Raw genomic sequence first — 16,436 nt, forward strand, 5'->3', positions numbered from 1 at the left:
ACTTACCAAGGCTTTTCCAATATCTTCGATTTTTAACAATGGAAACTTATTTAAATAATCCCACACAGTTCCTAGCTGATTCTCAAGTCTTTCAAATCTGTATTTAAAAGTAGCTTCCCAAGAGGTTATTAATTGTAAGGTAAGTTTATCGTGCAATTGATTGCATAAATAGTTTAAGTGCCATTGTAACTTTGAATCAATTTCTAAAAGAAAAACAGGAAACGAGATATCACTCGTATGCAATAGTAATGCAAAATATTCTTGCTAGAATCTTTTCTTTCCGATACAATTTTCTGTATGGGCAATTTAATGCTAAATAAAATGAAACATAGTACATCTGAAGAAATGTTGAGTGTATAAAAAGTGTAAAACAATTAGAGTTAATAAACCTTAATTTTTTAAAAATTTGCAATTAAGGTAGTTAGGTCTATCACCAAGCAACAAAAAATTCTAAAAATTCTTTTTTTTATATATAATATTGTTCAAATCTTTTTTTTTAAATTTGAAAGTTGGTTGCCGATTATTTTAATAAGAAAAAATTAAGTAAATATATACAGATCATTAAACAAGAGAAATTTTAATATTGCAGGTAGCTGAAAGTGTGCATTCTTTACGTCATTTTGAGAAATTAAAACGTTGAGTATTAAAACCATAGACATAGTAAGTATAGACCGAGTATCCATTGTATAAGCGTTGATGCATAAAAAGAAAGAGAAAAGATATAAGACTTTCTTTCTCTTTTTAATGCCGGAGAAGTGGGGAGCACTTCTCCTCATCTCCTCGCGTCGATTTATAAGAAAAAGAGAAAGAAGGTCTTCTTATATCTTTTCTGTTTCTTTTCGTATGCATCAACGCTTGTACAGTGGAATGCTCGGTCTATACTTACTATGTCTATGATTAAAACTTTCAATTTTAATATAACTTGAAGGGCTTGAATATGACTATCAAATGACGTAATTGTATTTAATATTTGACGTAATGCATATATGCATTTGGTGTATAAAGTTATATTGCCTACATTCAGGATTATGAATCACTTGCTAGTGTCATGAGTTTGAATCCCATAATTTCTTTGAATGTAATTTGGTTATACTTTTATTTATTAGTTAATATATTGTCTGTTATAATACTATTGTCACTCTTCTACAATACACAAAATCGTAAGTGCTAAAGATTTTTATATATATATATTTCTGATACTTTTCTGTGATACCATGTACAAGTAATTCTTTAATTTTGCCGTTGAATGTACATTCAAACTGCCTTAGCTATTTTGAGATTAATACATGCATGTATAAATTAAAAGGGATTACAATAATAATGCAACGATATGATAAAAATATTTAAAATTAACTTTTTTTTATATTAAAAATGAGAGAAAAATCACCTATTGAGACTTTGTTACAAGAACGCACTTCTTCTCCTTTTTGCTGACTCATAAGTTTCCAGGTATTTCTGTTAATAGATGTGTTGCTTGAAGGATCAAGATTTTTATTATCGGTGATATAATTTGCGCTTGGGCATCTGAGAAGAACAGTTCGATCTTCTTTGATTAATTTTCTTCGTTCTTGAAAAAGTTGAACTTGTAGTGCTCCTTCTGCTCTTTTCTTTTGAACTATAGTGCCATTTTTTGTTCTAGATGACTCGTACTTAAAAGCATAGAAAGAGGACACCGGCGTTTTCGGAAAAAGACGCTTGAAATACTCGGCCCATTTTGTAAGAATTGACGTCGGTATTTTTCGTTTTGGAGGAGTAGCCAAATTAATCAGATGTTTAACAGTAATTCTGGCAATCAGGTTTATATCCTTTCCTTCCGGTACCATGTCGTTGCGACAAGGATTATCGACAAGTTTTTGGCAATGTCCATTTTTTCGTAGCAGAATCATTAAGGGATTTCTTGTCTCAGGATCTTCAATATTAATAATAGAGGAAACGGATAGTCTCTGCTGAGTATTATTTTCTATTGCTTCAAGTGAGGTAGTTTGAATTGCTTCAGTGAAGTCTTTGATTTCATTTTGAAACTCTGGGACTTCTCTGTCAACTTCATGTTCGAAGTGTGCGGCGCGATCAGCAATAAAATCTTTAACGTTCAGTTCTGAAGGAACTTCAAATTCTTCACTTTTTACGATGCTTTCCTCACTATTTATCGTAATTGGTGAATCTATCGATAATGTTGATGAAAATGAGATGTCTGTTGTACTTAAAAGATCATGTCTATCATTATTAATGCTAATATAAGAAAATGTAGATGGCGATGAATTGGAAGAACTAGTAAGTAGAAAAGGTTGCTGTTTGTCGTTTTTGTAAATTTGCGCAGACTGCACATTACCATATGCCTAAAAATAGAATAAAAGACATTAGCTTTTCTTATGTTGCAGCATTATTAACAGTGCAAAAGTCTGTATTTTAGCGCTTTTTAAGAATTATATAAGCTAAACTAAGAAAATTTATTGGCTAAACAAATTATGTAGCTATGGGATTTCCATGAGAAAATTAACAAACTTATAAAATGTGTTTTTATTTCATGTAAAAAAATTTATATACATTATAATCAATTCAGCAGTTATACAATTATGCACTATTTTCTTAATATTGCTACAGGCGAAAAATACAAACATTAAAAGTTTCATTAAATTATATTGTTTTATAATTTTTTAGCGTATTACGCAAATTTTATAAAAGAATTTTTTGAAAATTTTACAGAATTTTTCAGAAATTTTATTCAAAATTTTAAATAAGAATAAAGAATTTTTTTATACAACATTAAAATACTTGAAACACAAAAAATTATTTAAGAAAAGTCTACGTACTGTTAGAAGTTGAAGATCTATAGGAAGACCACGTGACGACATCCATTCTATTAAAACTTTACCAAACCTTCTTTTTGGACCGTATTTCTTAATTAATTCGTCAAGGTCACGTTTTGTCAACGTTTTCAAATCTTCAACAGTTATATCTTCCTCTGAAAACCGGAAAAGAGATATAGACATTTTTTGATTTTTAAAATTTTTTCGTTTCATAGCTGTATCACTTTTTTACAAAATAAGGGTAAACCGGGGACAAAATAACAGTAGGTTACATTTACATTGCAAATATCTGCTAAAGTATAACAGGTATAACAGGTATGTTTGTATATCTGTGACACGATATTCATTTAATAAATTGGCATTTGTTTATTAGTGTTTCGTTAGTTCTCGTTGAAAGTGTATGTTAACAAAAGTAGAAGTCACTTTTTTAATGCCTCAAGAGTAATGCCTTCTTCATATATATAAGATTTTCAATATTTTTCTTTTTGAATCCTGTAAGTGTAATGTGTTTCCTCAACATATTTCAGATTATTATGATTATTTGTGTTAATAATTTGCGTATTCGAATTAATTTTTACCCAAGTATTATATAAAAAAATTTATTTTAAATCATAAAAGATTGTCAGGAGATAATAATAAGACCAATATCCAAGGACAAGTAACATCCTAATAAATAAAATCAAATTTCCCAGATAGCACACGGACGTCCTCAGGATGTCCTCAGGAATAGCAAACAATGACCACTTTTTATCAGATTTTTTAGATTTTTTAAAAAATTTTTGATAAATGTATCGTTTTTTTTATAAGAATTGAAACGTTTCTCAGAAAAATTTAAAAAATAAAAAATTCTGATTAATTTAGAAAATTTTTTAATATTTCTAAGTATTTTTAAGAGTTTTTGAGAATTAAAAAAACTTTAACAAAAAATTAAAAGTTCAAATTATTTCTACGATAATTTTGTAAAAGGAAGAAGACTATACATGTTTCAGCCAACCGACAGTTGGACACCTGTTAAAGCATGTTTAATCTCTGTACCCGAGAAAACGGTCACCCATCCAAGTGTCAACCATCGCCGACGTTGCTTGACTTCGAAGACCATACGCATCCTAATGCTCCGTGATGATCTATGAGTACTTTTTGTTTATGCATACATATTTGTTATAGATCATTACAATAGATGTTGTCAGAAGGATGAAACATGTACTATATAGTTGACTTATATTTTTATAAATAAATATAAAGTTTTACAGTTTTTAAAAATTATTTTTACATATGCGCGCAAAATAGTATGTGGAATAACTAATTAAAAAAACTGTTTTTGCTCCGTTCGTATAAAATAAAATAAAAAAATTATTTAATGTCATCTTTTATAATTTTTTAGTATTGTTAATATTCCACATTATTTCAATAAATGTAGACATTCAATGACTTTGAAGTCGACATTTTTACACATTTGATTTTGCAATACATTCTAGAAATACGTACTATATTCAAAGATTACTCACTTGCTATATTAATTTATCGTCTTTTTCAAAAATTAATATACATTTAGGATGTCCCTGAATACTGTTGTTTTAGGATGTCTTGAGGACTTTCGTAGGGTGTCCTAAGGATTCTTTGTACGATGTCTTGAGGACTATTATAGAACGTTCTGAGGACTGTCTTAGGATGTCCTGAGGACTGTCTTAGGATGCCCTGAGGACATCATATTCTCAGAACATTCTGTGCTATCTAAAATGTCTGATATTTATACAGTCGTCATATTTAAGTTTATCTTCGGATATTTTCAGTAGCTAATAAAACTCTTTATACAATATTTTAAGAATAACGTTTTCAGCTAAAATACATATATCCTCAGGACCAAGCTCAGGACATCCCAAGGATGTCCTCAAGATATAAGTAGAATTTTAATTCATATTAGTACTATTACAGATCTTAATATTCTAAACTTACTTTAGAAGTCAAATTTATACATAAATGTTTATATAAAATATTACAATAATACAACTATTATATCTTGACAAGATCCTGGGACACCCCGGACATATTCAGAATGATCCTGAGGAAGTCCTGTGCTATCTAGATTATAACTTTATTTTGCTAGAGACTTAAATATAGCACAGGCTTAAACATAGCGTAGCATATAATATAGATTTTCCACATAGTCTTCAAGCAGCAATACTTTTTGAAAAATTGTATTAAAGAATTTTTCTAAAATTATTTTGTACACTGAAAAAAATTTCCAAGCTTTTTCCGATAAAAAAAATCGGGTTGTCTATCGGAAAAGTAACAAATGGATATTTTCGATTACATTGAATGGACAAAATATCCGTTCATAGTTTATCAGAAATCCATATGGAAATTTTGCCTTGCATATGACTAGATTTTTCGCTACTTCCTGGCTATTGCATAAGACCAAGGATCGAGGCTTAAAATTTTATTTTTATATTAATTGTCTTTATCAATTCTCAGAAAGCTCTCTCATAGTTTCGGAGATCCAGAAACTCTCTTCGAGTAATAAAAATGTACTACACTTTGCTGCTAGTGCAGCTAGGTTAGCCGTGAGTGGTTTTCTTTTATAGGCCTTTTGGTGTAAGTTTTCTCACGAAAAGGAAAAGCGCTGCGCTCTCGCCTAGCAGTGATCTTGCGAACTACTCGCGGCTGTTGCGGTCAATACGGCCAGTACAAAATGTATTTACGGTACCTATCAAATACACGCGAGCTAAATCTTTTCTAGCGCTTGGCTAAGAAAAATAAGCTGGAAAAATTGGCCAAGCGCTAGAACCAAACTAGTTTATCACGGTCAAATTTCCACACGGGAAAATCCAAAATAAAATATTTATTACTTTTTTAAGAGATAATCCGATCAAGTGCATTTAGTTTGGGTCAGATTTGGTATACCATATCGGATATTATTTTATTGGACAAAATACTTTCTTTTTATCCGTCATTTGAAGTGTAATATCCTTTCTAAAAAAGGGCATGGCATCGATACTCGCATCTCTCGAAGTATTGTTGTCGCTTTTCCGCGATGCCGATTAGTTCTCTCGTTGCGCTTACTTTGTGTTGCGAGAGTAATCATTGCGATTGAATTTTGACAGCTGTCAAATTTGTATAAATGGTTATCTATACCGGAAGAGACGGGGAGAGACAGGGAGAGACGAGGAGAGACGGGGAGAGACCGGGAGAGACGGGCAGAGACGGAAAAACACCGGGAGAGACCGGGAAAAACCGGGAGAGACCGGGAGAGACGGGGAGAGACGGGGAGAGACGGGGAGAGACCGGGAGAGAGAAGAAAGAAAATTAGATAATAAAATTAATGTATGTAAGTATACTTTCTCTCTCTCTCTCTCTTTCTCTCTCTCTATTTCTTTTTCCTTTCTTTTTGTATATAAATATATTGTATATAAATTATTTATTTATATAATTATTATTGCAATTGTTATTTTTAAAAAGTAAAAAACTAAATAGCGCGCGCGTAGCGCGCGCCTGTGTTGTTCTAGTGTTTTATTAAATTGTCAGTATATCCTATAAAATTTTTACGGATAGACCTATGGCACTGTATTTTCTATTTACATTTTATCGAAAATTGCATTTTAGCGGATAAAAATATTGATCGTTTCGTATCTGTTGAATTTTTCAATTACAAAATGATTGGAAAAGGACTAAAACGGTTATTTCCAATCAAAACCATTGGACATTTTTCAGTGTAGCTATTTAAATCTAAAATATTATATCTAAAAGTGTAAATCTTTTTAATGTAAATATTGTATTTTGATCGTTATTAAATTTTTAACTCAAATTGTTACTTTTGTCCCCAGTCTAACCTATTAAGTGCAACGGACAGATATATACGTTCAAGATTATTTAAAAAGTTCTTATTACGTATGTCACGTAAACACAATTAATTTTTCAGAAGAACAGTTTGTAAAGCAACAACCACAAATAAAAAGTTAAATAAATAAGCAAATGATATTAATAAATAATTGAATATGCACTCTTAGAAAAAATAATTTACTTACTTATAAAAGTTTGAATTACTTCTTCTTCAGCTCTCATACTTTCGAGTACAGATCTTATATCCTCACGATTCATATTAACACGTTCACGGGACTTTGTCACTTTGTCACTCATTTTTTTTTTCTTACACTTATGTAATGTATATTATTCAATTACAGCATTTCTAGGCGTATTGACCCCACACTTAAGAATGCTATTAATTAAAGAAAAAGAGAATTGCCGCACTTAAAGTTACATACAGAAATGTTAATACATTATTCTACCATTACCCATAATGCAATGCGACTCGATTATTTCAATTTACATTTTATTCACAATGCATTATGGATAACAATGAGTAAATTCTGGTAAAACTGAAATTCTTCGTATAAGTATGTGAACTTCTGTCAACGCAAATAAGAGAAACATTATTACGTACACACGCAGACACAAGTGTCCGGCCATCTGAAATTAGTTGTATTTCAATTTCTATTATAGTATATAGTACATACACGTTACATGCACTATATAGAAATTCTGAAATGCAGCTAACTTCGACTCGCGCTGTCGTATGTTTACTCCGGTGTCTCGTCGCAAACTCCTGAACTCAGACACGAAACACAATACAAGCGTCTAGCCACGAAATAAACACGAACTGTTCACGTTCGAGACAGTACAGTCAGAACATGTACAAAGAATGAAAATATGAGAATCGCGAATATATACGTTCCTATAATACCAATAGTATAAAAATATGTTATAAATTATTAATTTCTCAATAATTCTACTTTAATACTTTTATATGCGGAATGGAGGAGAGAATTATAGATTAGATTGGAGTTATGGAATTCATGATATACTTTACTTGTATACTTTGTGTTGAATTTTGGAGATAACTGTCCAAATTATTGTGCTACACACTCTTCAGATATAGAGTACTTTCTATTTAGTAACACAACTCGACACAAGCATCGTTCTATCTTTTTTTATGTTCAATGAGTAACAAAGATAGAACAATACTTGTGTCGACTTGTGTCACTAAATGGAAAGCACCCATAATAAGATGGTTATTGTTTATTAGTGTTTATTGCGTTGTCATAAAATCTTTTGACTGTATTTTAGTATAGCAGGTAGTCAAAAGTTTTATAATTGTGTATTTTTTATGTCATTTTTTAAATTTTTATCGTTTATTTTGAGATAATAATCTTTTAATTTTAGTGTAAGGGTTGAAAGGTTTGAATATGACTTTCAAATGACAAAATTGAATTTAATGTTTTATGTATGTAATGTAATGTATACATGCATTTGACGTTTAAAGTCATATTGCCTGCGTTCAGAGTTGTAAACTATTTACGAATGTCGTAAGTCTAAGTTTCTTAATCCTCTTGTACATAATTTGATTATACTTTTACGATGTTTATTAACTAATATTGTTTGTTATAATCCTTTTATAAAACTTTTACAATGTACAAAATCGCAAGAGTCAAAAATTTTTTACAAATATTTTTGATACTTTTGTGTGATATGTACAAGATATCGATACTTTTGTAATACTGATATACACGATACAACTTCTGTTTATAACATGATTGGTAGATCTCTATAGTTAACAAACTTGTACCAACAAGAATTATACATAACTATTTACGGAGTTATCTAAATAAAAAAAGTGGTGATCCCTTTTTTCTAATAAGGATATTTTCGATATTTTGGCTACGCAAGGATGCTGCATTAAAAAAATGGAATGAAGGTAATTTGCACGCGATCCTTCTTTCATATGTCTTTACGTTATATTAGCATTCTACTGATTTTAGTTTTTTATTATTAATGAAACCATTAACGTTTTCGAGAAAAGGAAAAAAGGTTTAGAGGTTTGGAGAATTCAAAATCATCCTAAATTTTTCTTATTTTTGTTATTTATAAAAAATACAACATTACTTTTAACTTTGGGTAAATATTTTATTATAAAATATTGAAGATGTCCTGAACCACTTTGGAAAAAAATTGTCATAACTCTTTGAGTTCATAAATTTTATTGAATAATTTTCTTTGTTTAATAGTAATTTATTTTACCAATAATAATTTTAAAGAGCCATACATTTTGTTTTTAATAACTACATTTTGTCTATACTTTCTTCAAGAAAAACTATGTATATTTTAATTTGACATTGTAATTTTTGAATAAAAATCCAGCGTAGCTCTTTTATTTTTTCTTTATGATTTTTAATTAAAATGTTTTATTAAGGATTTCAAAAATTGTATTTTATAAATAAAGACATTTGTTATTTCCTCAGATAATTCTAAATCTGACCGAAATACAACCCACTCAGTAAAATATATCTTGAAGATATCTATATGTTAGAATGTCTGTTGCATCGCACTTTGAAGAATGTTTCTGAGGTATTTCTAAGATACTAAAAAGTCATGAGATAATTTTATCTTAAATGTAAAATTTGATTTTTACGTTTATTTTTAATTCTTATATTTAAGATAGTCTGAAGTTTATTTTAATAAAAATGTATAAATTATCTTACTGGTTATGAAATATATATCAAAAATAAACATAAACCAAATTTAAATAAAATAAAAAGTTTAACTGTAATACCGATCATATTATGCAAATGTTCCAAAGATATCCTTTTATAGGCAATACGTGATATCAAGTAATGGTGTCCTGCAGATGTCTATAAATACCTGACAGTAAGATATCTCAAAATTAATTAAAAATTGTAAGCACAATATTTGATTATAGATATATTCTGTGTATGAGTATAAAACAGTTATTTTTGATGAAAATTGCTAGACACTTTCCGGTGAAGTAAAAAAAAGTTTTTTGATTAAAAAAATTTTTTCATGCGTGTATATTATTCCAAATATTATGACATAGCAATATCAAATATATATTAATGGATTAAATACATACATGAGAAAGTCGGTAAAGTCCATCGAATCTGTTGAAATTTGTTTCGTCGAAGACTCCATCGTCGATATTAGATGTCACACCTCTAAATATTGATATCGTGCACAGTGAGAGAAGTCGAGAGAATTGGATTCTTCTACCCGCCATTGCTTCTTCGTTCTTCCATCAATTGCAGCAACTGACACGGTCCAAACGAAGAGAGAGGTTAATAATCGATAGCACGCGCAAGCGCTTGTTGCATTTTAATTGACATGACTTGGAGTTGGAAATATATATAGCTTTAGCGAGAGTAGAATGCAACAGGTAAGGAAATCAATGGAAACGTAGGAAATCGATAAAGTGTACATACAACACAATATTAATAAAAGAATTCAAAATTTCGGCATTTGAGACACAATGAAATACTCGATAACAAATTTGTTACAAAGGTAATACAAAGGAAATATAAATTTAAAAAATGTGTTATAGTTTACTATTGTTTTATTTAATAAATTATTTCATATTATAAATTATAAGTAAAAATATGAGACAATCTATATAACCTAAATTATATTTAACTTTTAACTTTTTAATTAATTATTACCCAATTTCATCACATAAGCATCAAGTCTTAGTAATTTTATACTTTAATCTCTCTCTCTCTCTCTCTCTCTCTCTCTCTCTCTCTCTGATATTTTGTATTTTTTGTAACATTCTTTGAAAGAGTAAATTCTTTTTGTGAGTACACATAATAATAAATTTTTTAAAAATGTGATATATATTTTTTATGATATAAAAATATGATACATATATTTAAGATTTGTTATAAAAAATTTATTTATTAATAATGACTATTACTTTAGAAAAAATGAATAAATTAAATAATCATTTTTTAGTAATAGAATTAATATTTTTTTTCCTTTCTTTTCTTCTTTTTTTTCTTTGTGTGCGTGCGTGCATGAGTGTGAGTGTGAGTGTGTGATGTGTGTGTTAAAAAAATAAACAGTTACATGTGTTTTGTTGAAAAATAATAAAAGCTTTATACCTATAATTGAGAGACAGCTGTTGCGTCGGATATCGTTCGAAATCAACTACATCTACTCTAAGATTTCGTGGAAGGATTCGCCGGTACAATCAGACAAGTGGGTGTCAATCGATATTCACGCGCAGGTGTCCTGGTGGCTGTCCTAGGAAAATGGCACCACAGGGCTGCGTAATCGTATCTTGGAAACCATTGACGTCAGAGTTTTTGTCTGTTCGAGTAATCAATAACTTTTTAATCTGTAACTATTTGTTTGAGAGCACGCACGCACATACATATTTTGTCTAACTTATTGTTAGACAAAAACGGTAACTATAAAAATAATAATTATACAAATTTTGGTATGTGAAATTAATTGTGTTGAACAAAATATTTTTTTTAGTTATTGCAAACTAAACTATAATAAAAATATTTTACTAAAATTGTAATGAAAAATGTTGAAATATTACTGATTTGTAAATATAAAAATTTTTTAAATTAATTCATATTTTTAGTATTATTTTATTAATTTCTATACAAAATGTTAAAATTATAAAGAAATAAATAACATTTAAAATAAAATTAATGTAATAAATGTTATAAAATTATTTAACAGGATTTATTAAAATTTTGTATTATATATATATGAATAAAACTGAATGAAGTAGTTCAAGTAAGTTTTAAAAGAATTATAAAGAAATTAATATTTTAATTTTTAAAAATGTGTTTATTATTTTTACATTATTTCTATTATTTTACAAGTGTACTGACAAGGTGAGTTGACACTTTAATTCAAAAAATTCAAAAAGTATGAAATTTCCAATTTCTGATATCTTTACATATAAAAAAAAAGAATATTCTGATTTAATAAATTTTTTGAATTAATTTTTTGAAAAAATTTATATGTATATATGTACAAAAATTTGCATTAGAAAGGATAAAAACAAAATTAGTACTTTAATGTTAAAATCACGCATCAAAATGTAAAGGTAAAATTAATTCGTGGGTTATTTACTAAATGGATGATTTACAAATTATTTCATTAAACCTTTATTAATAGTAATCACAATAAGTTTTTATATAACGCAACAATTATAAATTCTTGGCAGCATAAGTATTTGTCGCTGCAAATACAGATCATTTCTTCTTCAAATCCAAATCCCTTTCTTCGAATGTTATCCAATATTTCCGTATATTTTCTAAAGCTGCTCTAATATAGAAAATCTCTTTTGGAACAATTATATAACATCTCAATTGATGAATAATTTGCGAAACTCTAACAAATACCGATTTTGATTTTAAACTGGAGATATTTGATTTGTATCGTACTGCCATTCCTAAAAAAAGAAATCAGATTAGAAACAAGAGCAGATTTATTTTTGTGAAATATAATATAATTATATTATAAAAAGTAGTTTATAAATAGTTTAATATTTCTTGCGTTTTTAATATAATTACATGTTAATTAAACAAAATAAAAAGTAACTGACTTTAATATAAGTTAACAGCAAGAAAACAGTTTAACATAAAGAATGACGGAAAGTTATTGACAAATAGAAAATGCATAAAATATTAATTAGAAAAAATAATTATATCTTACTTTATTTTATGATTGCAAGAGAGAGAGAGAGAGAAAGAGATTCTTATCGATTCTTTTTAATTCACCTGTCCTTCTTCGCGGGGTCAGCATTACTTATTTATCGATTTCGAGACTTAACGATGCTTCTGGTTGGGTCCATATGTATCCTGTGCGTGTCATGCTGCAGTGCGCATCATAATATCTTCCTGGTGCACGGCAATAGGACCATCTCGGGCAGCGACACCGAAACTTACTGTGAAATTCTTCCTTGCATACTTCGTTCCACCAGCAAGTTCTCTAAGAAATGCCGAAGTTTGTTTTATCAAGAATAAATTTTTTATTTTAAATAATCTTTTTTAATTAAATAATATAATTTATTATAAAATAATAAATATTAATACAAAAATAATAAATATATTAGAATTTTGTTAATAAAATATTGTTTTAATAAAACATACTATATAATAATTTCAACAAAGTTAATTGAAACTCGTAATCACACTCGTATCGTGCAAAGCAATTGATTACGTAAAAAAAACCGAGCATTTTTAATGAGAATCTTACATAACTTTTTATTTTACTTTTTACAATAATAAATTATCACACATTAGTGACAGAATGTTTTAATCTACTTGGTCTTCATTAACTTTCATAATACTACAATATTCCTAAACTAAACGTGTCATAACTTTGAACGTGATTTTAAATATATTAGCAGATGATTCCATATGTATCTTTGGTATATCTATGAATACTTCTACATTAATGTGTTACAAATGCAACCAATTAATACAATGATTAAAACTGAATTTATGTTTCATAAATAAATAACATAAGCAGAATAATTACAATTATGAAATATTAAGTATTGAATGTCGAAATAAGTAAAAATTATGACTAGTCGTTCTAATCAGTTATATGAAATTAGATAGCTGATGAAAACTAAGTAGGTCGAAACATTCTGTTTATAATGTGATAATTTATTATTGTAAAAAATAAAATAAAAAGTTACGTAAGCTCTCTGTTAAAAATACTTGTCATATAGCTTTTTTTACGTAATTAATTAATTTCAACTATCTCTACAATATACATTTGTCATAATTTTATAAGTAATAAAGTAAGTATCAGACATATTTTCCTAATAATTATTTCAAAATAGCAAAAATTCTTATTACTTTTACAATGACTAAAAATATAGATATGTAATAATAAAAATAAACATAAATGAAATTACAAAATAATAATAAAATATAATATAAAAAATAATATATAAAATACTTATTTTTTAAATCCATTTATTATACTTACCTCTGCTAGATAGCCTCTCACACTTTGGTCGCTGTAATTTCTTTTGGTAATTATGTGTCTGGCATTTGCTGCATATACTCTTGTACATAATGCGAGTACCAATAAAAAATACAACGTAGTTTTACCCTGCAAAAAAGTAATATATATATTTTATGATATAATCAACATATACTTCTTGTTGCAGAAACAAAATATTATAACATAAAATTTTTTATAATGTTTGCCAAAATTTTTATTGCTTTTTTCAAAGAATTTAATTTAAATTTTTTTATTAAATTCAAAATTTATTGAGCTATAATATTTATAGACAAAATAAATAAATTTTTTGACATTTTAATTAGTTATCCTTAGTATGAATTGTAGCATTTTTTCTAATAAAAGAATTTTTATAATATTTTATAATATTGCTAAGAATTTTTTAAATTTTAAGTTTTATAAAGATTTTTGAAAAATATTTTAAACTTTTTAAGATTTTATTAGTTTTCTCTGAAAATTACAGAATGAGAACTTTCAAAATATTTTACAGTACAGAATTCATATAAATAAAAAATTCTAGAAAAGCATGTAGAATTTCTGAGCATTATTAAAAAATATTCCAATTTAAGCTTTTAGTCTAAAAGAAAAAACTTTTAAGAGAAAATGATTAAGAAGCTATATAATTATATTTCAATTCTAAAATTTTTATATAAAAATATTAAAAATTATATTAAAAATTCTAAAAAAATTACACTAGATTTGTTACTGCAATATTATGAATATCAAAAAAATTGGATTTTGCATTTTTCGTATACACTTACATTTTTCCTCATCTCTGCCTTGCCTCACAATAATTTTATTTTTAATTCTGGATTATATGCAAAAAATACAGAAAGAGTTACAAGCCCACGCGAGGTGCATTTGCCCGTTGCGATGTCACTCGCGAAGCATTATCCCTACGCGATGCAGTTCCTGAGAGGAGCAAGTATAACGTCGAGCATGCGTACATCTGATACTCATTGTACTATTAGTAAGGGTAGGTCAGTCTCTTTCTCTTTCCCCCCTCCCCTCTCTCTCTCTCTCTCTCTCTCTCTCTCTCTCTCTCTCTCTCTCTCTCTCTCTCTCTCTCTCTCTCTCTCTCCCCTCTCTCTCTCTCTCTCTCTCGTTTCTGACGATCGATCGAGCGCTGCCCTGGCACAAGATTTTTTAGATTTCATATAATTTTTTTTCAGAAATCTTATATAAATTACAAAATTTTTCAAAATTTTTGTATAATTTTATAACAATTTAGAAAAAATAATGTTAAAAATGTAATTTGGCCTAAAAGCGGAACCTAAATTAATCATTAAAATATAGGACCTATTTATAGGACATTTTATAAAAGCAAAAAATAATTATTTGTTCAAGTCCGGGGAAAGTTATAAAAATTGAAATTTATTGTTTATTGTTGCAACCCACGCAGCACACTTTATCCTGAGGATATCCCAAATTATCCCAGACAGACGAAGGCGATTCCGCGGATATCCCAACGAGTAGCATCCGGGATATCCTACAAAAATATCTTAAAATATCGTAAAATATCTTAAGATATCATATGATATCCTATTAATATATTTCAATATCCCCCCAAAATATCTTAAAATATTGTAAGATTTCTAAACTGAACGTGTCATAACTTTGAACATTAGCAGATAATTCCATATGTATCTTTGGTATATCCATAAATACAAATGCAGCCAATTAATACAATGATTAAAACTGAATTTATGTTTCATAAATAAATAATATGCGCAGAATAATAAATTTAACTACGCCATTCATTTTTCGGAAAAAAAAATTGTTTATAAAAAATTTTTTTTTTTTAAATAAATAGCATAGTTAAATAAAGGTATTTGTACTGTAAAACTTTCGTATGAAACATTTTTTTATATTTTGTTTAATTTACGAGATATATCGAAAAACCGCAAAAATCGTCTCAACTTTGAAGGGTGGTTTCACCTCTTCAAACCGTTTTTGGGCACCAACTAAAAATTTCTAAATTTATGTATTCACCCCCTCTACATTTACGCCAAGTTTCATTAAAATCTGAATTTTCGAGTTCGCGAGGTTCCCTTGTAAGTGTATCAAATTCAACCTAAGTAATATATACTAAATGTGTCAAATTTAACTTAAGTAATATACATTCTTGAAGTGGTATAAATTTGATTATTAAAGTGACAATTATTTTAAATAAAAAATTGTATTTATTGTAATTATTGTATTTACACACACAAATTAATTTCTCTACAAACATAATGATACGTAAGTATTTTGTGCCAATTTAAACATTACAAAATAAGAGCATTAAATTTTTTCTCTACAAAAATAAATGATATGAAGAAATATATGCGCCAATCTATAAAAATAGATGTTTATTCTTTGGCTGACATTCATAGTTTGATTTTTCATTAAGCTTGCATCAGACTAAAGATTGATATTCAGTGTTAATCCTAAATTTAAGAAATAACACTTAAATTAACACTCAATTAGATGGCAAACATCCAAGTTGAAAGTAATACTCAAATTATAATAATACTCAAAGCCAGCTGAACACTCTAATTGAATATTTATTTTAGATATTCGTCTCATGCCCATTTTTACCAATGTAGATTAACTTTAATCTCGGTTAAACTTGCTTTTTTGCTTTTGTTTTTATTTAATATTTCCTAATCAAATGTTTGAGAGTGCACACTCAATTTTAAGTGTATACCTTCAACCGATAGATATTGAGTGTACATCCCCAATGTTTCAGTGTTTGCACTTTATGTTGAAAATATACACTCATTTATTGAGTGTCATACCCAAGTG

At 28.0% G+C, this 16,436-nt stretch overlaps 2 protein-coding genes across 11 annotated transcripts in view; both read right to left on the reverse strand.

Annotated features, from left to right (window-relative positions):
- Nucleotides 1-10,897, reverse strand: part of LOC105840131 (peptidyl-alpha-hydroxyglycine alpha-amidating lyase 2) — a 35,686-nt gene extending 24,789 nt beyond the window's left edge. For 4 of the 9 annotated variants that reach the window (XM_012686921.3, XM_036292919.1, XM_036292921.1 and 1 more), the window contains exons 1-5: nt 9,730-9,868; nt 6,830-7,020; nt 2,811-2,962; nt 1,388-2,336; nt 7-203 (exon numbers count right to left, since the gene is read on the reverse strand). In XM_012686921.3, the coding sequence (XP_012542375.1) occupies nt 7-203; nt 1,388-2,336; nt 2,811-2,962; nt 6,830-6,941 (1,410 nt within the window). In that variant the 5' untranslated portion in view covers nt 6,942-7,020; nt 9,730-9,868. Of the gene's footprint in view, nt 1-6; nt 204-1,387; nt 2,337-2,810; nt 2,963-6,829; nt 7,021-9,729; nt 9,905-10,750 lie in introns of those variants that run through there. The other 5 variants (XM_012686923.3, XM_036292918.1, XM_036292922.1 and 2 more) reach the window with 2 other exon arrangements.
- Nucleotides 10,898-11,752: 855 nt separating this feature from the next.
- On the reverse strand, nt 11,753-14,565 carry LOC105840129. 2 transcript variants are annotated; one of them, XR_003626594.1, is made up of 4 exons: nt 14,411-14,565; nt 13,614-13,739; nt 12,327-12,602; nt 11,753-12,063 (listed from the first exon to the last, which is right to left on the reverse strand). XR_003626594.1 is itself a non-coding variant. In XM_012686920.2 (4 exons), exons 1-3 carry the CDS (start codon nt 14,420-14,422, stop codon nt 12,420-12,422), a joined length of 321 nt encoding a protein of 106 aa, XP_012542374.1. In that variant the 5' UTR covers nt 14,423-14,565; the 3' UTR covers nt 11,753-12,063; nt 12,392-12,419. The 2 variants fall into 2 exon arrangements, 1 of the variants encoding a protein (XP_012542374.1); XM_012686920.2 differs by having other exon boundaries at nt 12,392-12,602.
- Nucleotides 14,566-16,436: the final 1,871 nt, after the last annotated feature.

Source organism: Monomorium pharaonis, chromosome 10 (assembly GCF_013373865.1).
Source record: "Monomorium pharaonis isolate MP-MQ-018 chromosome 10, ASM1337386v2, whole genome shotgun sequence".
NCBI lineage: Eukaryota > Metazoa > Arthropoda > Insecta > Hymenoptera > Formicidae > Monomorium > Monomorium pharaonis.

What these genes read in the sequence shown, in the direction of transcription:
- LOC105840129 (XM_012686920.2), bottom strand. An exon ending in TGAGAGGCTATCTAGCAGAG is followed by an intron (nt 12,603 to 13,613) that starts GTAAGTATAATA and finishes GGCATTTCTTAG; the next exon opens with AGAACTTGCTGGTGGAACGA.